The 25,726-nt window shown below is 41.6% G+C and overlaps 1 protein-coding gene across 3 annotated transcripts in view; it reads right to left on the reverse strand.

The window, feature by feature from the left end:
- The window catches only part of PDE2A (phosphodiesterase 2A), a 661,195-nt gene that overhangs the window by 268,842 nt on the left and 366,627 nt on the right, over nt 1–25,726 (reverse strand). For all 3 annotated transcript variants that reach the window (XM_075198335.1, XM_075198336.1, XM_075198339.1), the window contains one exon: nt 10,042–10,131. In XM_075198335.1, coding sequence (XP_075054436.1) covers nt 10,042–10,131 — 90 coding nt within the window. The remainder of the gene's footprint in view (nt 1–10,041; nt 10,132–25,726) is intronic.

The following is a 25,726-nucleotide window of genomic DNA, read 5'->3' on the forward strand; positions in this document are numbered from 1 at the left end:
GTGATTTCTACTGTCTATCGCATGTTACTAAACCTTTGTCATGAACTTTAACAGGTGACTACATTAATAATAGAACCAGGAATACCCTGTGCTGTGACCAGCAAGGCATCTGTAATACTCAATATTGGCTAAGTGGTTAGCACTTCTGTCTCACAGCACTGGGGTCATGAGTTCAATTCCCGACCATGGCCTTATCTGTGTGGAGTGTGTATGTTCTCCCTGTGTTTGCGTGGGTTTCCTCCGGGTGCTCCGGTTTCCTCCCACACTCCAAAAACATACTGGTAGGTTAATTGGCTGCTATTAAATTGACCCTAGTCTGTGTGTATATATTAGGGAATTTAGACTGTAAGCTCCAATGGTGCCAGGGACTGATGTGAGTGAGTTCTCTGTACAGCGATGCGGAATCAGTGGCACTATATAAATAAATGGTGATGATGATGATGATGATGATGATATTCTAACTGTTCCTCAGAGACTGTTGTGCTGTTCCAGTGTGTCCCCCGTTCAGCTTCATCCATCATGTTACCAGTGATGAGACCATCTGCTTCCCAGCCACCGTGGGTGTATACTGTAAAGTCTATCCGAACACACAACAAAATATTGCAGTGTCATTGTGTCCTGTCCCTGACGTGGTCAGTTGCTTGTTTCACTGTATTAGCACTAAGGTCCTGACACCTGTTCTGTAGCCTTTGAGTTTCCAGTTTCTTGTCTCAATATCAGCCTTTGTTCTGATCTTGTCTGTGGCTTCGGTCCCAATCCTCCATTTGTAGTTCTCTTTGTTTTCTTATTTATTTTCATGTCTATCTATTTATGATGCCCAAAATGGCAGAGAATTGGTGCAGAATACTCTTTGATAGCATTACATGCATCAAATTGCGCTGGTGCATCTTGATTTTCGTGAAGGTGCATGGGTTTGCGGACAAGATGGCATTTGCAGAGAAGCAGCAATTTGCACAGACAGATGGGAGTAGTTGGACGGGGTAGACGCACTTCAAGGTTGTGGAATCATCGCCAAAGTTCGTTGTGCACCTTGAAATGCGTTGGGTGGTCCAGATTATCTGCGTCTGGCCGGAGTTCTGGAGTTTTGGCCCAGAGTGGTATACAACACTAAGGTCCATAAGAAAGAGGCACCAACAATTGAGGAATTTTAAACTTTTTTTTACCTTAATGATGTAATGTAGAAATATGTTCCAACATCACTGATCATCGCTCTTCTTGTTGTGTTTATAAAAAACAACAACTATTTATTGAAACAAATCAAGATAAAAGGAATACATACTGTGACTGGATCACTCTTAAATAACTTTTGGTAAAAATTTATTTAAAGCCAATAGCGCAGGGCACTTATTTATGTAATTGCATTTGCACTTATTCTTTGATATTGTTTATATTGTGGGATAGGTAATCGTTATTTCTGAGACCAGGGAAGAAATTTGTCTCTTGACTAACTTTGCTGTAGGAAATGCCTATTTCTGATGCATATATCTGACACAATGAGCCTGTGTTTACCAAGCCTTTGGTGTATTGTGGCTTGGGAAACTAGCTTGTTGTATGTCCCTTTTGTTGTTGTGTGAATATGAATTCCGAACGATCTGATGAAAGGCCATGTGTTAATTACATCTTTTGATGTGTGAGGTTTAACTTGGAAACAGGAAGGTTTTAATTTAAAACGTGCTGCCCAGGGCCTGATCAACCACTAGGCTGATCAGGCTGCAGCCTGGGGCGCTGAGTCCTGGGGGGCGCAGCGCGGCAGAATTGCAAGCTGTTTTTTTTTTTCCTTCAAATGCCGGCGATCGGCTTCTTTCTCCTCTAATGGGACCGTCCCTGTCCTCAAGGGGGCGGTCCCGCATGCTCCTGTACCCAATCACGCAGCTAACAGCATCCAACGCTGTTAGCTGCTCTGTCAGTGTGGCTGCAGTTTATTGCTTAGTGTGGTCACGTGAGATCTCACATCTCACGTGACCACACTAATCACAGAGAGCGCGCCCGCATTGACAGTGCAGCTAACAGCGTCGGATGCTGTTAGCTGCATGTGCAGATTACAGGAGCTCCGGCATCTGGAGAGAGGAGGAATAGAAGACAGCAAGGTAAGTGCAGCTTGTTAAATATCAGGGGGGGGGAGAGATGACTGGGGGGGATTAATGAACTGGCTAATGGGGGGGAGGCTTATAAATTGGATATGGGGGGATTAATGAACTGGTTAGTATGGATTGGATAGGGGGGATTAATGTAGTGAAAATGGGGAGGTAATTAACTGGCTAGAGGTGGGGCTTATGAATTGGAGAGGGGGGATTAATGAAATGGCAATAGGGAGGTAATGAACTGGCTAGAGGGGGGGGTTGATAAATTGAATAGGGGGGGTCATAAACTGTCTGGTGTGGGTTGATAAAAATGAAGGGGGATGAATTGGCTGGTGGGGGAGGTGATGAAATAGCTTGTAGAGGGCAGGATCTCTGTATTGTGTGGCGGTGATGTGGATGCTGACTGTGGTTTCAGCGATCACTAGAATACTAAATACTAGATACACAGGGCTGGTAGATGTTACTATATGAGTGTAAATAATTTTTATATATTTTATTGTCTATGTCTGTACTAGGGGGTTGTTTTGTATCATTCAGGGGTTGTTAAAATTTTGCACTATAATACAATTTTTGCACATTTTTAATACAGGACTCCCAAGTTTCCAGAAGCCAACGGCCAACGCTCCAAGAACATGCAAAAGAGAACACCAGGTAGTCTACGCTGCAAGATCAGGTAAGAGAGGACGTGCATAATGAAGTGTGTTTTATGTATTAATTAATATTTTACAATTTTATTTATATATATATATATATATATATATGTGTGTGTGTGTGTGTGTGTGTGTGTATACGCACAATGGTGCGGGCGGGGGTGGGGGCGGTAACCGGGGTAGTAGCCTAGGGCGGCTGTGACCCTTAATCAGGCCCTGGTGCTGCCACATTTCCTGCATATCAAAGGTGCAGGAAATCACAGCAAGGGGTTTTAAGAATTTTAAAGCTAAGTATAAATACTAGTGACTTTGCAATGTATGTAAACTTATGTTTGTATTAATAGAGTATATCCTGTTTCTAAAAATAGACTATTTCTGAACTGTATAAAAGATGTGCTCTGTGAGCATGTAATCAGTTCTTCTGACTTCATCTGATCTGACCACTGATACCTTAAATCAGTGGGACTGTCCTTGTCAGGACACTTGAGCAATAAACATCTTGCTTTAAAGACCTGCTTGGAATCATCTTCAATATTGCTGTTTTCCTGTGATCTACAGATTAGACCGTAAAATCGAATCCGTTCTCCGGCTGTCTCTGCGGTTTGGACCCAAGTGTCTCTGCGCTACCCAGCAGCCCTGGTTAGTGTGATAGGCCAGGGGGGACCCATTCACAGCAACCCGGATCCATAGTAGGAGGTCCGGAGTAACCAGCCCAGGTACCCCAGCAAGGAGACACGCTAGCAGCGTCAGTGACCCAGAAGGAACGTGGTTCTGAGTGCCATAGAAGGAGCTCAGTGATGGCAGCAGGCCCCTCCCACTGCGGCAGGAGGGGCGTATTCGAAATAACGAAAGGGAACGGTGGCAAAGTATGCCCAGCTGGTTCCAAGCAACAACAGACAGGGTGGCATAGGCGGTCCATCCTGTCACACATACATTTCAACAGCACAAAAATAAGAGGGTACTTGAGCAACTTTGCAGATATATAGACAATCAATATACATTTTCAAATATACAAATAGAGTAAAAAAAAAAAGTCAAAATACAATCACATAAGTCTAGAAATTTTCGAGAGGAACTTGTAGGTGCCCCCCGGTCTCTAGGCAATATGCTAAATCTACTGACCCCACTGCCATGTACGGCATAAACATGTTATTTATTTAATGACGAGAGTCTCCAATAAGAGTAATCGGAGGGTCAGCAACTAAAAGTCTTGTTTCATACCACATGGCATATAGAGCGCAGGGGTGAATTTGGGATTTAATTAGGCTAGGCATAAAACCAAATAAACTTCACCAGATCAGAAAAAAAGCCCTTGATTATTTTCCCTTTGAGCAAGAAAGATTCAACCCATTCATCCAGAAGACAAAATCTCATGTTTGTGAAGATGGGAAAAGGCGATTGGATGCACATCCGGCAAGAATGACTGTTCCAACTTGCAATTAACATTGATGTTCCTTTTGTGTAGCCAATCTCTAATAATTATACAGTTTTAGATTAGGACAATTAGGACATCAGATGGGCTGATGGCTGAAGTTTGAGAAGTCAAATTCTGGGTCGTTTGGACTGGTAGATGCATTGTCGAAATTCTTTGATGAGTATCTGTTCATCCTTTGGTGATAAAACAAAAGCATTTACAATGGATACAATAGTTAGGGAAACTCTATAATTTTGATTAAGCTTGTTCTACCTACATAGGACAAGAGATGTTTCCAGCCATCCATGTCAGCTATTGCTGTCTTGACCAACTTTCTCACATTAAGTTATAGATGTCATATACATTTTTCGGCAACTGAATAACTAGTAAATATGTTACTCCCTGGGTGCCTGGTTTCCGGGCCAAGGAACATTGCCACCTATTTCAACTGGTTAATCACAAATCATGAGACGGAGCCAAAACTTTTTTTTATCAGTAGAGATTGCGATTGATGTGGGTCAGACAGGAACAGTAGTAAGTCCTCTGCGGATGTGAGTACTGTGACTCAGTCATGGCCTATAAGTAGTCATTTCTTGACTTGATTTTGATGTTAAGATTCAGAGAGATGGACCTGGAGTCAAATTAAACAAGAGTGGGAAAAGGGGGCTGCCGTGCCTCGTGTCCCTGGTCATATTGATTGGAGTGCTAAATTGGACCAAAAGATGTTAAATAGTGTGAATCTCTCTCCATCAATAGTGACCTGCAGCAACCGATATCCACTTTCTGGGTCGACAACAGAACCCTCAACCATATAGTCTAATCTCTTATGGAATATTACTTTGATACTTCTTTTTTTGGAACATAGGGCACTGAATAACATTCACATCCATGTAGCCTTTAAAGTCCTCTGGGCCAGATCATGTCAGGTATAGGGATTTCAAACGAGTTGTAATGTTCCTCCTCTTTGTGGGTGTGTTTAGCCCTCCCACAGTCCAGGAGACCAATAGGAATACCAGAAAGACCCGTAGGTCTGGATGGCTTGTTTGTGGGGTGTCCGCTATAACCTAAGGCAGGGTTACATTTTTCTAGATGGAGTTTAGAAATCTTACCGTGGGCACTCATCACATTACTATAAGTGTGATAGTATTCGCTGAACTGGAGATATACAAGGCGGCCGCAAATGGGTAAAAAGAGAGCAAAGCTAATTGGTAACAGTAAAAAAGCCAACATAACATTGGTATGTATAGTTCATATTCTAGCTGAGAATTTAAAAAACACAAAAGAATTACTGTTTTCTCAAAGGCTGCTTCCTAACAGCAAACATTTACTCAACTATACAAATAGAACCAGAAAAAAACATAGGCTCAAAAGTGTACAAATCTTATAAAACCAAACAAAACCTTCAATTGAAAATAATTGGTATTGAACAATAATTGGGACAGAGAATGTTTGATTCCCTTCAACTCCAATTTTCTATTTTTCACTAGATTATGGGTCATGCTGGCACCTTGCCACAGTGAGAGGGTGATAAGACTTATAGGGGAAATAACCCAGATAAACATAGACAAACGTCATTCACCAGGAGTCTAGGTCTATGACCTCTGTGTCATCAGGTGTTTTCATTTTATGGATAATCATTGCTCCGTTTAAAGGCAATAGCTCAGCCATCCATCCCATGAATTCTAGAACCCACTCTTGAAGGCTGTACGATAGACTAGTCATTGGATATCAACCCCAATAAGCAGCCATTATAAGATCATCCTTATTGCTGCATATTGATAAAACCTGATACTGCTGTATGATAACATCGTCCTCCTCAGGGTCATTAAACATTCCCAGTTCTGTCTGAGGGTTTAACCTGATCCTTTTGTATATTCAACAGACAGATCGTACAGTTTAGTGTAAGTTTTTCCAAATTAAATTGATATTTAAGGGGGTTATGGATTAAACAGCCCTAATATTCCCAATAAGTAGCAGTCTGTCAAGGGTAAGCAATTGTTCAGTTTTCCAGCCATAATAGAGTAGATGTACCAGGATGTCCATTTACTCTTTAATGCAGTCAATAATGTTACCCAGTTCTGTTATCACTTGTGTCTGCTAGTATATGGCGCACAGGTCTCTAAGACATCTTTTAGGATTAATGACACATGAATGTGATCCAACCAAGTAATGGTTGAGACCTCAGCAGAGTCAGCAGAGAAACTGTGCATCGATAAATACACAATTAACTCTAATTGTCTCTATAGAGCGAACAACGAAGAATAAGACAAATATTCTCTTTATGGTGCTTCAGTCTTCATGGATTCTAGAATTTGAACCAATGTATAAACCTTTATAGAAATTTGTTAAAACTTGTGAGACTTATGATTTAGATGTATCCAGAGCCTGATTATACGACATTTACATCCCGGCAACTATTAGGCTACATCAACGCGTATTGGTAATTTGATCTCGCGTCAGGAGATCTTTTAGAATCGTTCATTAATTTTATCATTTACTAGGCTTTGTTGGTTGATCGCACAATTTGTGCACGAGCCCTTAGTCTCAATGAGGATCTCAAAAGTGCAATGTTCTCTATGTGCTGTGTGCACTTACATTGACTAGAGTAATTCATAGCTCTTGCAGTCTATCGGTGAGTGTAAAATATCATCCTGCCTAGCTTCTCTAATGAAATTACCCTCAACAAAAGCTTAGCCTCCAAGTATAAAACTAGCTGCCAAAACGCTCCCCTTTACTCTATCAGAAGCAAAAGTCAAGTGACACATGTTTGATCCCATGTTTCTGCTCCTTTTGTTTAATAAAGGACATCTCTTGCAGATAGTCACAGGTTTTCTCCTTACACTGTTTGATCACCAGTCCCTGACTCTGAGCCTTTCCCAAGCACAATCCACTACAGGTAATGCTCTCACATACACCTTCAGTACAATTAGTCACCAATGAGGCTAAATTCATACCCAACTATATCCAGACACTATGTAATAGTAGAGGTCTATGAAAAGATGTAGACAACATAATTCATTGGTAAACAAAAAAACAAAAATTCAAAGAGAGAAATGTGTTCCTTGTACCTCTGTTACATAACCCTTCTGTCCCTGTTCACACTGTAGTGGGGCAGAAGTGTTATGTCAATCCAGAGAATGGACAACAAATGCCAAGATCTATACCATATTATATACAAACGTAGCTTCTTAGAACAGTAACACAAGCACCTGAGGTCAAACAGAGAGATTTAAAACATTCATAGATACTAATGTCCATTTGGAGTATCCTGGCTTGAAAAATTGGGCCTGTGCTCATTGTAAAAGAACCTTCCAGAAGTTGAATGAATTGGAGCTGATTTAACATTGACATCAATGAGCATCAAACTAGAATAGTTAAAAATAAGCAGGAGAAGTTACAGGGTCCACCATGATCCACGGGAGCCAATGGGTCAAACAGTTTTGCAGACCCAGAAAAAGGCATTCTCCTAGAACAATTACATGGGCTGAAGACTAACAATGGTGGAGACAAGATTTGAGATGAAAGGCAGCTAGTCTCTTCATTACAAAGTAATACTATACAAGTCTTACTGTAAATCGTATTTCAGAAAGTCTCAGTGGAATGTGAATCTCAGAGCAGTCGTGTTGTGGATGTGAGAAAAAAGATTATCTCACACTATCAATCACCTCTTGAGTTAGACTCTGAGCTAGGTGATAGCTCGGACCTGAGCCTCTTAGGTGGTTGTATGTAGTTGTCGCTACGCACAGGTTGTTCAGGCAGGGCATTGGGCTTTCCTAGACAATGGAAAAGGTAGAGACCTCCAGTAATTATTTAAAGATGGCAACCAATTTGTAGTATCAACAAACAAAATGTATGTATTTGTGATGCTCATTGAAGAATGTCCATGTTTCATTTCTCCAATATAAGAGGTGTGAGGCTTCACATTGTACCCCTAGAAGGAGGTAGTATGTGTGTCTGTGACTTCACTGCTTTTTGGACTTTGAAGTAATAGAAACACATTATAATACACATTATAATATCTCTCTGATGTTCCTGTCCTTTTAGACATAGGACTTAAGACTCTTAGGGGGGTATTCAATTGTTGCTCTGGACCGCAAAAAAACGAGCGCGTTAAAACTATTACCGTTTATACGGTAAACTTGCGCGTAAAAACCGTTAATACGGTAGTTTACTCGCTGAATTTACTCGCTCAGGGAGCTGCGAGATGAAATTCTGCGAGTAATTACCGTATAAACGGTAATAGTTTTAACACGCTCGTTCTTCCGGCGGCCGGAGCAACAATTGAATATCCCCTAAGTGCTTGGTCCATGAGGAACTTTGGCCAGAGGTGATAAGATGAAGCGTCAGAATATGCATGTTAGAAAGGCCTCAATGTCCGTCCCATTTTCCGATACTCCTTGGACTTGCATGCTTCACCACGTTGATTTCTTACTGCTTCTATCCTGGCTTTATTGAGGGTAGTCACTTATGAAGATGTTGCCTATAGCAACCAATCAGATTCTAGCTATCATTTTGTAGAATGTACTAAATAAATGATAGCTAGAATCTGATTGGTTTTCCAAACCCGACTAAAAACTCTCAGCTTGTACATTTACCCCCAGGTTAGTATCGACGTATTCACAGTACACCACTTTGTTGTCAACAGATGTTTCTAATGTCACCACTTATTCACCCAGGGTTGACACATCTTTCTTTTTTGGGTTTTATAAAACATGTTTCTATTCCCGTTAGTGGAAGAAGAACCTAATAGGTCCTGCTTGGACCATCTTGATTTTCAGCAACTGCCATTTACTAAAAAAAGTTTGTCCTCTCAGCTCTTCCCTTTAGGAGCATGAGAGGGATCAATAAATATCAGGTTCAGGCATCCGGGTGAGATAAAACGCTATTTAGATAACTATAACATTCCTTGTTCTAACCTAATTTGAGGCCGTTCTCCGCAGCAGCCAGGCACCTCCACAAGTACTGCTACTATCTGAAGAATATGGAGCAGATTTTTCCACCAGTTTAGAACAATTTGCCTTCACTCTAAGGCCTTATACAAATACGCGCTCTCAACATAACTGCAGTAAGCTGCACTGAGGTGTGGACAGATGTGGATTCCCTAAATCTTAGGGGTCATTGATTCTTTTGGTAAACGCGCTCTCTGTACGCACAGTATGTATAGAGAATACTGGGCAGTCTCTGGCACTGCTGGCCTACAAGGGATTCCCTTCATTCAGTCATCATTATACCCACCACACAGAAAGCGGCACAGTGCAGCTGGGTGGGATATAACACAAGCACATTTTCAGCAAGAAGTACCTTAGTAGGCGAGTACAAGTTACCAGACAGTAAGATTAGACCTTTGGTGATAAAATCTGTTTACACTGCATACATATTAGATGGGGTTATCCTAATATCAGGGCACAGATGACAACTTTTCAATTCCCATCAACCATTTACAGCAATGTACAACAACCCGTCAATAAACTCTACACACACAACCTGACAGTACAACTGCTCGTGTTTGGTACATTAAACGCCGACCTTCCCTACATTGTAACATAACATGAGAAACAAGAGCTGACTCTGGAACTGAAATCACAGAAATGTTTGTAGCAATTACATCTCCAGCATTTCATCAGGAACAACAACAACAACAACATACTGATCTTCTGGAAACAATAAGAACTAGGTTGTAAGTCCATTGATTAATGTCTGCATCACCCCAGTCCACAAAACTATTTCTGCTCTGGATGTAATCAGGTGGCTTTTCCATATCTGGTGGGCGATAGATAATGAAATGCCTAAATGTGCATACATCAAATAATGTGACATTTTGTTTCTTTGGTGCATTCATTTAGTTGAGGATTTAGTGGAAGCTCAATGTCCCAGAAACACATTGTCATTGACTTACCACTTTTGGCAAAACAGCAGCGATGGCATCTTTGATGGCCTCTCGGAGGCGAGGGATGTCGATGACTGAGCCGAGGGTGAGCAAAGCATCCTGGAGAGATGGAAGACAAGAACATCAGATTAAACGATGCTAGGAATATATGACCAAACTGATACCCACCCAGAGCCATAACAATTCCCTCATTTCATCTGCTTGGGTATAACGTTTTGTGCCCCACAGGACACTTTTTGATGCCCCAATCCTGTATTCCATCATTACGGATCCTCCACCTCCACCTTGTCACATCTGTATGAAAGGACTAAAAAATATTCTACCGTTAATTAAAAAAAATGATAGTTGACCCTAAAATTCTGCCACCTTGTGGCGGCTGTGTGCCCTCTCCAGGAATCTGGGTCTGTGTTCCAGAGCAGGTTACATTTGCAGAACTAGCTACTGCCACTTTTCATGTCCAGGTGTTAGGAATAAACACAGAAGATGTGGTCACGGCAGGGAGTTCCTTACAGTTGGAGGTGATGAGATGTCAGTTCACCTAATACATATCAATTCTTTCTCTGTCTTTCTTCTAAGGACATTAATGCAATTGTCACGTATGGGGTTCTGTAGTATTCTTTCTCCCGCCGGCTGACCGAGGGGATTGTTTTGTATTTGCATGGGGAAGCCGACTTACTTGTACCACCAACATTTTTAATGCAGCTATGTTCAAATAATGTTAATTTAGTTCATCAGGGCGTGATAATCCAATAGGACGACTAGGCTGCAGCCTAGGGCGTGAGGCTTAAGGGGGGACCCAACATTTTTGGCTGTGCAAAATTGTGACAGGGAGAGGCATAAATTGATATATAATAAGAGAATAGTTATTCTCCAAAGTAAAAAGAAAACATGAAAGAAAAATGCAGTAAGGATTTAATCTTTTAATCTTAAAGCCGGGTGGAGTTTTTGAACACACGGGAACATAAACATTAACAGAAGGGTGAAAAGAAGCCAAATTGTAAATAAAGGACAAGTTCATTTTTACCTACCCCGTATTACTGGCGTGGAAGTCGAGGGGGCACTACAAGCGTGTTAGTATACGGCGGCCTGAACCCTTAATCAGGCCCTGCTCTTTATATACATTTTACACATATTGTAAAATGTATTTAAAAAAACAAACGTTATGTTTAATGTGTCTATGTGTGTGGTTTTTTTTACACATGTGCACAACTACAGAACCTGGACCAGGGGAGAGTTACTACCCCGGGTCAGTTATCATTTGCTGGGTTAATGCTGCCTCATCCATATCTTCTGATAAATGCTGAGGATAAGTCATACTTAGCCCTGCGATCAGGGAATAATAATAAGCCCTATGGATGTAACTCTGCATCTTGTACAGACTGAGGGTACATGAAATCTGCTGTATCCTGGCAATGTACAATTATAATCATGTGGTCTTCTAAATAATTATAACAACTAGCTACTTATTGGCACTGGACTGTCATGCCCAGCATAATGCCAGTTGCATTCTGGCTAACTCATGCCAGTAATAATTATGTACAACTAAAGCAGAGCGGACTCCCACCTATGTAGCGCTGACGCAGAGCTCTCAATGACATTCATAGCTCTCAAATGTCCCAGTTTCAGTGGGACAGTCCTGATTTTCGGGTCTGTCCTGCCCAGGGGTGAAGGGAGGTATATGCATCTGTCTGAGGCACTGTCCCACTGCCGAGGACAGACATGTTGGGAGGTTTGGGGAAATCTATAGTCATTGGGGGAACTACTAGTAGATCAAACACCTAAGATAGGGCCTCTCCCTATGCACAAACTACCACCACCAGCAGCTATAGTAAGGCCAACAAGCTTTATTATTCAAATGAGCATTAAATATATTAAAAAAAAATTTCAGTGAGGTGGAACTGGAACGCCAAGACTGGGCTTCGAGTTATACGATGCATGTGTGATCCGGCACAGCTCATCTTACTGCTCTCAGCCAGAACCGCCGGAGATCCGAGTATCACTCTGCTGCGATAAGCAGCAACAGAAGATCTTTCATTTCACTTTCTAATGGTAAATAGACCATAGAGTCTGACAAGGAATTCTGGAACTTGTAGTTCCATAATACACAGCTTACTCTGATTACTAATGTGCTAGTTATTCATAATTCTGTCACAATTATCTATTTACCTATAAATAAAAGTAAATTCACTGTACAGAATGATACAACTATGACTGGAAGTTTGAATTATCCAACACAAAACATCTAAACCACTTTTTAGAGATTCCATTTTTTCCATTATAAATCCTGAGAATTAAATTTTTGCTCATAATATAATTTTAAATGTGAATGAGATTGAACGCTGCATATCCCTCATATCTGGCAGTATATTCAGCGTTCTTCATTCTCAGCACAATATAGATGGTTGTGTTCTGATTGTGCATATTGCATTTTATACTTTGTATCATATCTACACTAAGCAGACGCACATGGCTGCCGTACAGACATAAATATAATGGTGTGCAGCCAGGAATCAGTCCCATATCTGTGTGTTTATTATCTCTCTGCGTCTTCTGATCTCCGTGGGGTCCTCATTCTCTCCTCATATTTCCTTCCACATATAATGTAGGTATCATCAATAATACGCAAGAGGGGCGAACCACACTGAGACCAACAGCTGAACATACTGACCAATAAGTTTGATAAGCTTGAACTATTCACAACCTCAGAGTCCTTTATGTACAGATCATTTGCAGACTATTAATTTTTATCCTTGCAGAACATTGCTCTGCAATCCTATCTAATCCCTGACAGATACATAGTGATATATTCTGCAGATTATTACATTACTGACCTCTCTAGAGATCTGCAGAACATTGCTCTGTTCCATCTACCCCCTGACAGATACATAGTGATATATTCTGCAGATAATTACATTACTGACCTCTCTAGAGATCTGCAGAACATTGCTCTGTTCCATCTACCCCCTGACAGATACATAGTGATATATTCTGCAGATTATTACATTACTGACCTCTCTAGAGATCTGCAGAACATTGCTCTGTTCCATCTACCCCGACAGATACATAGTGATATATTCTGCAGATTATTACATTACTGACCTCTCTAGAGATCTGCAGAACATTGCTCTGTTCCATCTACCACATAGCATACATGTATTGATATATTCTGCAGAGGATTTTAAACATCATCAATAGCTCTATATAATAGATAATAAAACTAAATGTATTTTGAGCTCTTATTTCCAAATCGTTTGTAGTTCCGGAGGTAACTCTGTTCCTACAGATAGTTTCTTACAGGTGCTCATTGCCAGCTCCAGTAACCAAAAAGTGTAGCCATTTACAAATACAATTTAAATACATTATAATATTTATTTCACAGTGGCTGAATGTGTTTTAAACCCTCTATATTATTATGACCTATTGAGAGTCTCAGTGCAACACAAAGTCAAACTTTTCTGTCTTATTAATACTATGTATCTCATTGGTGAGCTGTACCCCACTGTATCGCCGTCTGTACCCCATTGTATCTACACCTGTACCTCAATGCATCTGTGTGTGTACCCCACTACATCTCCACTTGTATCCTACTATATATCTGCCTGAACCCCACTGCATCATTGTGTGTACCCCACTGCATCATTGTGTGTACTCCATTACATCTCCACCTGTACCCCATTGCATCTCTGCCTTTACCCCACTGTATCTACACCTGTACCCACTGCATCTCTGTGTGTACCTGACTGTATCTAAACCTGTACCCCACTGTATCTCCGCCTGTACCCTACTATGTACCTGCCTGAACCCCACTGCATCATTGTTAATATCAATATTTGTTGTATGAGATTGGTGTACCCCACTGCATCTTTGTATGTACTCCATTACATCTCCACCTGTACCCCACTGCATCTCTGCCTTTACCCCACTGTATCTCCGCCTGTACCCCACTGCCTCTCTGCCTTTACCCTTCTGCATCTTCACATGTACCTACTGCATCTCTGTGTGTACCCCACTGTATCTAAACCTGTACCCCACTGTATCTCCGCCTGTACCCTACTATGTACCTGCCTGAACCCCACTGCATCATTGTTAATATCAATATTTGTTGTATGAGATTGGTGTACCCCACTGCATCTTTGTATGTACTCCATTACATCTCCACCTGTACCCCACTGCATCTCTGCCTTTACCCCACTGTATCTCCGCCTGTACCCCACTGCCTCTCTGCCATTACCCTTCTGCATCTTCACATGTACCTACTGCATCTCTGTGTGTACCCCACTGTATCTAAACCTGTACCCCACTGAATCTCCACCTATACCCTACTGCATCTCCACCTGTACCCCACTGTATCTCCAGCTGTACCCACTGCATCTCCACCTGTACCCCACTGAATCTCCACCTATACCCTACTGCATCTCCACCTGTACCCCACTGTATCTCCAGCTGTACCCACTGCATCTCCACCTGTTCCCCACTGTATCTCTGTGTATCCCACTGTATTTCCACCTGTTCCCCACTGCATCTCCACCTGTACCCCACTGTATCTCTGTGTACCGCACTGCATCTCCACCTGTACTCACTGTATCTCCACCTGTACTCACTGTATCTCCATCTGTACCCCACTGTATCTTTGTGTACCGCACTGTATAGCCACCTGTTCCCCACTGTATCTCCGTCCAGTATCCTTTTCCTTTCACATCCCTCTTTTCTCTATTGGATTATGTCATTTGCAGGGCCGTAACTAGGGCTGTGCAATAGGGGCGACCGCCCAGGGCGCAACGCTGAAGAGGGGCACAGTTTAGGAATATTTTAGGTTCATTTGGTTAAAATTAAGGGCTAGTGGGGGCGGCATTTGTCTTTCTCGCCCCAGGCGCTAGAATTCTAAGTTATGGCTCTGGCCATTTGTTACAAAGCTTGTTATATCATATTGTGAGTTATGTTCTCCTAGGTCTATAGTTGTATAACAGTGGTTGGAGATTAACGGTCAATAAATGGATGAATATCATACGTTTGCTGTGTTATTTACTGCTGTTTTATTCACATATTCAGCAGAGCAAAGAGCTCAATCTAAAATATATGCTGATTTTTAAAAAAACATATTTATTTGAAATAAAATCTTATAATATATTTGCACATTGCAATAGAGCAGCAGTGGCCATGAATGCGGCTCTTTCTGATTTACAACGTGGCATCTAACCGGGAACTTGGCTGCAGGATAGTGCTCCGGCAGATTATACTACAGTCAGCGGGAGCAGTCACGTCATGTGACCCCCTCTGCATCACTCATTGGGGACACAGTGTCACAGATAATGCAATCAGGAGCAGGTGGGGGGCGGTGTGAGGGGCAGGTTAGGGGCATGTAAGAAGATGGACTGTGTGGAGGACTGATGGCACGTGGGGAGGTTTTATTGGCTTGTAAGTGGTGCAACCTGTTGGCAGGTGGTGAAGCTGATGGGCATGTGGGGAGGACTGATGGGCATGTGGGGAGGACTGATGGGCATGTGGAGAGGACTGATGGGCATGTGGGGAGGACTGATGGGCATGTGGAGAGGACTGATGGGCATGTGGGGAGGACTGATGGGCATGTGGGGAGGACTGATGGGCATGTGGAGAGGACTGATGGCACGTGGGGAGGTTTTATTGGCTTGTAAGTGGTGCAACCTGTTGGCATGTGGGGAGGACTGATGGGCATGTGGGGAGGACTGATGGGCATGTGGGGAGGACTGATGGGCATGTGGGGAGGACTGATGGGCATGTGGAGAGGACTGATGGGCATGTGGGGAGGACTGATGGGCATGTGGGGAGGACTGATGGGCATGTGGGGAGGACTGATGGGCATGTGGAGAGGACTGATGGGCATGTGGAGAGATCTATAAGAGACTGTAAGTAATCCTTTGAACCCTCCACCGCTGGACACAGCAGAGAGGTAAGAGCCAATTGGATGATTATTGTGAACATTTTGGCATAGATGGATATTTTCTTCCTTACTTAGCAAGATATGATAAATTATTTTATATTTTCAATGTATGTGTATAGGGTATATATGTGTATGTTTATACTGTGTACATGTATGTGTATATGTGTATGTTTATACTGTGTACATGTATGTGTATAGGGTATATATGTGTATGTTTATACTGTGTACATGTATGTGTATAGGGTATATATGTGTATGTTTATACTGTGTACATGTATGTGTATAGGGTATATATGTGTATGTTTATACTGTGTACATGTATGTGCACATATATAAAAGGTAAAGTTGGCTCTTTGTGGTATCCATAGATATATTTTCATTCTAAGGGGGGTTATTCAATTGACGGCGTGATCGCCGAAAATCGAGCGCTCGAAAAATATTACCGTTAATACGGTAATTACTCGCTGAATTTCAGCTCGCAACTCTGCGAGCTGAAATCCAGCGAGTAAATTACCGTATTAACGGTTTCTACGCGCAAATTACCGTATTAACTGTAATATTTTTCGAGCGGTTGATTTTCCGTGATCACGCCAGTGGCGGATCCAGGGGGGGGGGGGGGCCGATCGGGGCGATCGCCCCCCCTAGCAGGGGCTTGCTGCCGGCGGCTGCACACTATGTGCAGGTCCATTCAGCAGTGACAGGCAGGGCCAGCGTGCTGCCCGGCTGCTCTGATTGTGTTTTAAACACACTGTCCCTGCCTGTCACTGCTGAATGGACCTGCACATAGTGTGCAGCCGCCGGCAGCCTCAGATGTCAAAAAGGGGGCGGGGCCTAAATTGCCCCCCCTACATCGCCCCGGGTACAAATATTTTCTAGATCCGCCCCTGGATAACGCCGTCAATTGAATACCCCCCTTAGTCTCTGCCTGGTTGGCCATCCTGGTAATAGAGGATTCCCCCGCCACAACCACAAGCTGAGAGGTATGTGTACACAAAGGAAACACGTTCCTGTCATTCAGGTAACAAGCCAACAAACAGATTACAAAAAGCACAATGTTTTCCACCCTCTGACGACCACTTACACAGATCAATGTCATCCTCGAGCGATATGATTCAACATCCGCACTTATAAAAATAACTACGCCAACCGAATCAGATTTCATAGGATAAAGCAATAATTTTGGACACAAACACACAGATTTCAAGACAAACTGGTTTCAGGCAACCACATCAGTCAAGAAAACTGGAGGATATGTCGACAATTCACATTTTATTAGTTATCCTGTTATGTTTAGTTCAGCTGGTGTACAGCATCTGTTACATCCTATAGAGAACAACTGTCTGCTTCTTCCTAAACAAAGACCAAACCAATCTATGTGATCTGTAAATCGCAGCTCGGGCATTTTATTTGGAAGTATTATTTAAAGCTCTGATGTAAGGAAGCCAAAGAGATTCTCACCAGCTTCTCTCTAACTCAAGTGAGAGTGTGATATTCACCCCCAAGTATCTGATATCTCCATTGCACTTTCTCCTTCAGGAAAAGGGGCTCCATTAATATTCCCCTGCTATCCGGAGACAATACGGAGCTTACTCCATCACCGTAATCTTACAATATTATACACAATAACAATGGCAGCTTGGATTAATGACATGCAGCAAATAAAAGCATTAAAAAAGGTCAAGGTGGAAAGGAAATCTGTCTGGGCTGATAGAGAACTTGTCTTTTACGGTTGGATGAAGTTAGCTCCCACCACAGCTCCTGACCTTTCGCTTCCCTTCCAGTCCTTTCTGGTGATTGATATTTTCTGCACCATCTGTAAATGTCAAGGATTGCTTGAGCCAACGCAGACCAGAGAGTGGGCAGGCGATGTACGAGTAGAGGACGTAAGAGGGAAACAGATGAGAAGATGTGCACAGGACTGGGGGGGAGGGGGATATGCTCTAGTTCATTGAGAAAAGGTTTTGTTTTGGTTGCCTTGTTGTTAACAAATCAAAACCAGTGATATGAAAATTGGCGCAAAGCAGAAAAGGTGGTGTTGCCTATACCAACCAGACAGATGTTCTCATATTTAAACTGCACTAGAACAATGACAGAATCTATAACTACTAGAGATGGGCGGGTCCGGTTCTCCGAGAACCGAACCCACCCGAACTTTGGGTATCCGAGTACCGAGCTGAGCAGCTCGGTACTCTCCCGCCCATTCCGAATCCAAATCGAGGCCGAACGTCATTGTGACGTCGTCGGATCTCGGGACTCGGTTCTCGCGATACTTCAACTTTATAAATACACGCCTCCACAGCAATCCATCGCCATTTGACAGAGGGAGAGAGCAGGGTGTAGTCATAGGCTAATTAGAGCAGGGACAGAGAATACCATATTGTTCTTGCAATTGCTCTAACCAAAATCGCTAGTGCAGAGAGGAGGATAGAGGTTTATTATTTTTTCTTCATATTTGGCACTCCCCAGCGCTTTTGGGGTGTCCCCCATAATTGTGCATTAATATTTCTGGCTGTCAAAAGTCATATCTATCAGCAGTATCTACTCAATAATTTGTAGCACTCCTCAGTGTTTTTGGGGTGTCCTCCCTAATTGTGCATTAATATTTCTGGCTGTCAAAAGTCATATCTGTCAGCAGTATCTACTCAATAATTTTTAGCACTCCTCAGTGTTTTTGGGGTGTCCTCCCTAATTGTGCATTAATATTTCTGGCTGTCAAAAGTCATATCTGTCAGCAGTATCTACTCAATAATTTGTAGCACTCCTCAGTGTTTTTGGGGTGTCCTCCCTAATTGTGCATTAATATTTCTGGCTGTCAAAAGTCATATCTGTCAGCAGTATCTACTCAATAATTTTTAGCACTCCTCAGTGTTTTTGGGGTGTCCTCCCTAATTGTGCATTAATATTTCTGGCTGTCAAAAGTCATATCTGTCAGCAGTATCTACTCAATAATTTGTAGCACTCCTCAGTGTTTTTGGGGTGTCCTCCCTAATTGTGCATTAATATTTCTGGCTGTCAAAAGTCATATCTGTCAGCAGTATCTACTCAATAATTTTTAGCACTCCTCAGTGTTTTTGGGGTGTCCTCCCTAATTGTGCATTAATATTTCTGGCTGTCAAAAGTCATATCTGTCAGCAGTATCTACTCAATAATTTGTAGCACTCCTCAGTGTTTTTGGGGTGTCCTCCCTAATTGTGCATTAATATTTCTGGCTGTCAAAAGTCATATCTGTCAGCAGTATCTACTCAATAATTTTTAGCACTCCTCAGTGGTTTGCGCTCAGAATGGATTCAAAGCAGTCCACATATGATCTAAATGAGCAACCAGGTTCTGTCACCAGTCCTGATGTTAGTGTTCCCAGTACGTCATCTGGCCAAGGCGATGTCAAACAACAGAGTGTTTTCAAATTAGTGCAAAAAACAAAAACCAAAAAAAAATTTACTGTATTGAAGCGAAAAAGAAGTGTAACTGAGCAAAAGTTAAGTGACGATAAAAAAAAAATTGCAAGCATGCCATTCTACACACGCAGTGGCAAAGAGAGAATGAGGCCTTCACCTTTGGCTATTAGTGGCAGATCCCAAAAAGTTACCCAGCCTACAATTGGTGCACAACTACTGTTACGCGTCAAAGCCGAGCTGCAAGATAACAGTGAGGCATTACAGGAGAATATTTGCTCTGATTCACAAATGACAACAATCCCTGTGGAGAGTCCATCCAACAGTGGGATGTCTAATCGTGAGCATTCTGCTGATGTGTGCCTTAATAGCCCGAGTGTAGCCGGTGATACCCAAATTGAGGATGCCACTTTGGAATTAGAAGAGGATGAGGGGGAGATTTGTGTAGGCGACGAGGGCGCTAATGATGATGTTGATGATTATGATGCAGACAGATACCAAATTGCCTTTCTCAATTTCTATTTATATTCTAGATTATATAACGGCTGAATAGTTTTCTATTTTACTCCTAGTGGAGAGAGGATCTGATGCAGACAGATACCAAACTGCCTTTGTCCATTTCAATTTATATTGTACAGTATATAACGGCTGAATTTATTAGTATTTTATACAAGTGGAGGGGGGCCTAGAGAGACAGAGTGACCCCAAACTGTCTTTCTCCATGTCAATTAATATTGTACAGTCTATAATGGCTGAATTTTTTAGTATTTTATACAAGTGGAGGGGGGCCTAGAGAGACAGAAACCAAACTGGCTTTCTCCATGTCAATTAATATTGTACAGTCTATAATGGCTGAATTTTTTGCTATTTTATACAAGTGGAGGGGGGCCTTGAGAGACAGAAACCAAACTGGCTTTTTCCATTTCTTTACATATTTAACTATAAGTGTAGGGTGTAATATACATTCAAAGACGATGGCTGCATTGCCAATATGCATAGATGGAGAGGAAGACAATCTGTTTTGTGTGTAGAATAGGCCTACCAACGAAGAATTAAACTGTTTTTTTGGATGATTTATTACCTCAACAATTAGATTACTTGTCTCTAAAACAGTTGGAGCACTAAATTGGGTTAATTTAGGCCCAAAAACATGGATTTTCCCAAAAAATAGCAAAACAAAACCAAACAAAACCAAAACCAAAACCAAAACACGCAATGGCGGTTTTGCAAAACCAAAACCAAAACCAAAACACGACGGTAATCCAGATCCAAAACCGAATCCAAAACCAAAACACGGGGGTCAGTGACCATCTCTAATAACTACTGACATTACAGTAACATGGGGCTCCTCTCCAACAATTTAGAAGTAGTTTAAGTTTTAGGTTCATCTGTACAGTCAAAAACTCCAGAGACACCAAGAAAAAATGTAAGTGCTAAAAGTGACACCCACAAAAATGTTATACTTCAATGAATAATTAATCAATATAAATCTAATAAATCCTATAAAAATGAATATACTACAATTGAAAATAAAATGGATGGCAAAATTTACACTCTTGGTTAAATCAATGGAACGCATTTATTTAAAAGCTACCTCTGATTAAATGTCATTACTATATTAGTTGGCAGAAATATAGTATAATAAATAAGCAGAAGATATGAGGACTCAGAATGGGTCTGATTCATCAACTAATTTGTGGGGGTTTTCAAGAGATGGAAATTGCCCAGAAGTACGTCTGTATGAGCGGATCTGAAGAAACATTCCATTTGAATCCTGCCACAAGTACACCATGGGTATGTGGTACTTGCCATATGCAGACAGACACAGCGCACTGAAGGATATGTACAATACTTATGTGCAATATAAAGAACACATGGAAAAAAATATTTAATACTTTGACACCTTTTAATAACATAACCATTAGTAAAAATTAATTTAAAAAAATAATTAAAATTATTTGTTTGTTGTTGTTACATGAAATACAATTATCAGAATTTTATTCATGCCTACTGTACATAAAATGCATTTGTACAGTTTCTCTTAATTGCAGACATGTTAGCAAACACCATGGCGCGGCCCTTACTGTACGTTGCCCCCCACCCCCCTCATTGCGCCCTTGAAATGGTAGGTTGTTGGAAGTGTTCTTTGCGTTCACAGATGAATTGAATGTACTTGCGTTCACCGATGCAAAGGCAATTTCACGCAAAATACGGCACGTACCATCGTGTACGTTCCCTTAATGAATCAGGCCCAATATTCTTAAAGGTAAGTAGCAAGAGAACTTCGCTTAACACTTCTAGAGACTGTTCATAAGGAACTGCAACGGCCCCAGATCAGCATGTACTCAGACACGAAGATCACTTGTGAGGCTTTCTCATTATGGTGTCTTTTTTTATAGTTCATTATTCAGAGTAGCAGCATCTCCTGCAGTATAGCAGCTTTGTGACACTAAACATTATCTTTACTAGAGCCTGTTGCCGCGTTTCCTCCGTTGTGAACCAAGAAAAAATGGGCCACACTAAAATAATAACTCTAACCCCCCATAACCCCCTTCCCAGGCAAAATATTACAGTTTCTCAGCAAAATTAACTGATATAGATTCTGATGTATCCCAAATACTGTGTGGCAGGGAGGAGATATACCCACTTCGCCCATTGTCTTACTAAACATCTGCTCACTGTATGTACTTGGATAGTTGTGTATTTACTACTATACAACACATACAAAACGTAAATACAATCAACTGTCTTAACACATAATTGATATTTATTGATCACTAACGTATCCGCTTACTAAAGTGAAATATAGATGAGCGCTAGATGGAGAGGAGCAGCCGGGAATAGATCATGTGATTCGTTAGTGCTTTTATTAAACTACAATTGAAAATGCACTTAGAGAATTAGGTCTATTTATAACTCATCTTTATTGTATTTTTATAATCTCACATATGCTTTGTTGATTATTGAATGAATGCTATTTCTACACTTTGACTAATTAATGACTGTGGACACTATATATTTGGGATCTACGCACTACGTTTCCTTTATGGGTACTATTGTGACGCATTGAAATGCGCGGTCAGATTGTGTAATATTGGTCGGCTGGGAACTGCTACGGTTGGTGGGGTGCAGTCCATTACTTAGTAACGGTTATTTATATAGCGCCTACATATTACACAGCGCTGCACAAAGAATATTTCATCATTCATATCTGTCTGTGCCCCGGTGGAGCTTACAGTCTAAGTTCCCTAACATACTCAGAAACCAATTAACCAACCAGGACGTCCTTGGAGTGTGGGAGGAAACCGGAGCACCCCGAGGAAACTCGCACTAATCCTCACCTTGTAAGAGCATTTTTGTTTGTTCTGTAATAAATAATAAACGCGTGATCTATTGTAGATTTCTCTATTTTATTTCTGTCGCTTGCCTGCATTTACATATTGTCTTAAAACTGCTGGTGTGGCAGTGGCTGGAGGCTGTTGGGATCCTGCATGAGGTGCAGCCACTGCCTAGAATAAGGATTTTAATCAGTGCTGACCACATTCTTACATATTGTGAGACGTACTGTTCTGACTGTATGTAACACATCACCATTTCTGCAGTAAAACTATCACCAATAATATAACCGCTAGTATACTAAAAGAGTGAAGCCAGTAACGGGTGTAAAGGAATAAATAAATAAACACTGCTCTGAGACATTGTAGCGCAGAAAAATTGAATAATTGTTTATGCAGAAGAATTGTATAAAACACTGCTGTATAAAATTCCTCAGCTTAAATAGATTGTAAGCTCTCGTGAGCAATTTTCTTGACATTTTGTACCATAGTGTATGTGACGCAGGCACCGCTGTGCAATTGTGCCTGTGTCAGGATAGGAGAAAAACTACATCTCCCAGCAAGCTCCATTGCTGCTGGGGAGATTGTAAGATCCTATAGATTGTAAACTTGCGAGCAGGGTTCTCTTACCTCTCTGTCTGTATGTATTACCCAGTATTGTCTTATCAATGTTTGTTCCCAATTATAAAGTGCTACGGAATTTGCTGGCGCTATATAAATAAATGTTGATGTTGATGATGAGATGTCAGAGGAGGAACTGAGTCAGCCTAGTGTATTTGTGGAGTCAGAGTCTGTCAGGAAAAAATCAGAGGGAGAGGTGTGTGAAGACAGAGAAGCTGAGGAAGGAAGACACCAAGTTTGTGAGGGGAGAGAAAATAAAGCTGAAACAGAGAGAGACAGCAGCAAAGCAGTGAGAGAGAGATACTGTGAAGAGAGAACAAGACAGAAGCCTGAAGCTGCCATTTGGGACAGAGTGGAAGACAGCAGCCATTGAAGAAGAGTTAAGGAGCTTTGGAGTGGAGGAAATCAATATAAGTATAGCTGGTTATATTACTTGTTTGCTGGTGGCCTGAGCTATTACTCATCTAGAGAAGAGATTAGGGATATTGTGGGGAGTCCTGAAGATGGATTTGGTGGATTTGTGTTAGACACTTTTGCTAGTGATGGACTGAGATATTGTTTGCAAGTAGTAGAGATAAGGGAGAGAGGGTGGTTAGGTTTAAGAAACTGAGTTTTATCTGCTTTAAGTGATATAGATGTTTGCCGAGCTAAGAACTGCTGTCAGGATTTGTAGGACTACAGGACAAATAAAGCTGCTGAACAGAGAGAACTGAGCTTGTTTCCCACCATTTTGTGTGAATACAACTCAGCCCATGAGAAGCAGATATTTTGAGATTACAGAGAAAGTTGTGCTATTTGCTATGGAAATCTGAACAGCATTTATTCAAGAGCCAAGTGATGTATCCTGTCACCTGCTGTGTGTGATTACACATCATTTATTGAAGTGACTGTGTTTGTATTCCAGCTGTTTATCTAGGGCAGCACAGTGGCCTAGTGGTTAGCACTTCTGCCTTACAGCACTGGGGTCATGAGTTCGATTCCCGACCATGGCCTTACCTGTGTGGAGTTTGTATGTTCTCCCTGTGTGTGCGCGTGGGTTTCCCCTGGGTGCTCCGGTTTCCTCCCACACTCCAAAAACATATTGGTAGGTTAATTGGCTGCTTTCAAAATTGACCCTAGTCTCTCCCTCTCTGTCTGTCTGTGTCTGAGTGTGTGTCTATATTAGGGAATTTAGACTGTAAGCTCCAATGGGGCAGGGACTTATGTGAATGAGTTCTCTGTACAGCGCTGCGGAATTAGTGGCGCTATATAAATAAATGATAATGATGATGATCTGCACAAAGTGAGAGTGTTCAACTGTGTTATTGTTTCTAGAGAAGAGTGGTAACTGGATTACCATGGATGTCAGTGGTCCCTATACATAAAGTACAATGTCCAGGGATTACCTGCCTAGTTTAGCCGTATGCATAGATCACAGGCCACCAATATGCACCAACAAGAGAGCTATAAGTATTATTGTGCATTTACATGTTTAAAGTGTTTGGGTGTGGTACAGTGGGATGTGAAAAGTCGCTGTTGTGCAGTTAAACCAGCGAGAGTAATTTGTGTCAGAGGTATCTTATCTATAGGCACTAAGTGAGAGGTAAAGTTAGTAGTGCAAATGAAAATATAGAAGTTTCTATGCAAACTGTTATCTTTCTGATATGCAAGAAATTGTTGCCTTTATAATTGTATGTTGGTTTGTTTTATGCCCGGTCATTATTTCAGGTCAAAGATATATTTTTACTTTAAAATACAGAAAATAGTTGCTGCCCAATCCTCATCTAATAAATGTGCTGGGTGCCTTCTACACCATTCTTGTTTCCTGCTAAAGTGTTTTCGTGGTTGTGGTCATAGTTATAGTGGGGAGCAAGGGGTTCCCAAGTCTCCCCTTGGTGTCTGTGGATCCACTCTCCAGAAGTGAAGCCATGTGTGAAGGTTTGGGTGGAGGGACATGTTCTGAATAAGAGATGTAAGAGAAGGGGTGTTACATGTAAATAAGGGTAATTTATATTTTTATGTCACAACCTATAATCACCCTCTTTTAGATGGAATGTGGCTGTTTATTTTTATATATAAATAAATGATAATAATAGTACAGCATATAAACTGTATATTGCTAAGTTTACACTTATCTCCAGTTGTAATATCCACTCCTGCAGAAAGGGCCGCACTACCATTGGGTGGTCATTTATTGTCTTTGTTTTTCCCTGGGGGTCCCCCGCACTGAGAGCCGTCCACCACAGGTATTTAAATTGAACACACCCCCTTGCTCACTGACTGAGAATGGGAAAGAGTTGGTGGGTTTATATAAAGTAACATGAGCGCACCTTGTGCACTTCCTACTTTGCACTGTGATGCTGCTACTCCGTGTCAGCAGGGGTGCTAAGAGGGGGGTACAAAAACCTCGGCTGCAAAGTGGCACAGTAGAGGCAATTTTGGTGGGGAAA

This window comes from Mixophyes fleayi, chromosome 2, assembly GCF_038048845.1.
Source record: "Mixophyes fleayi isolate aMixFle1 chromosome 2, aMixFle1.hap1, whole genome shotgun sequence".
NCBI classification, from domain to species: domain Eukaryota; kingdom Metazoa; phylum Chordata; class Amphibia; order Anura; family Limnodynastidae; genus Mixophyes; species Mixophyes fleayi.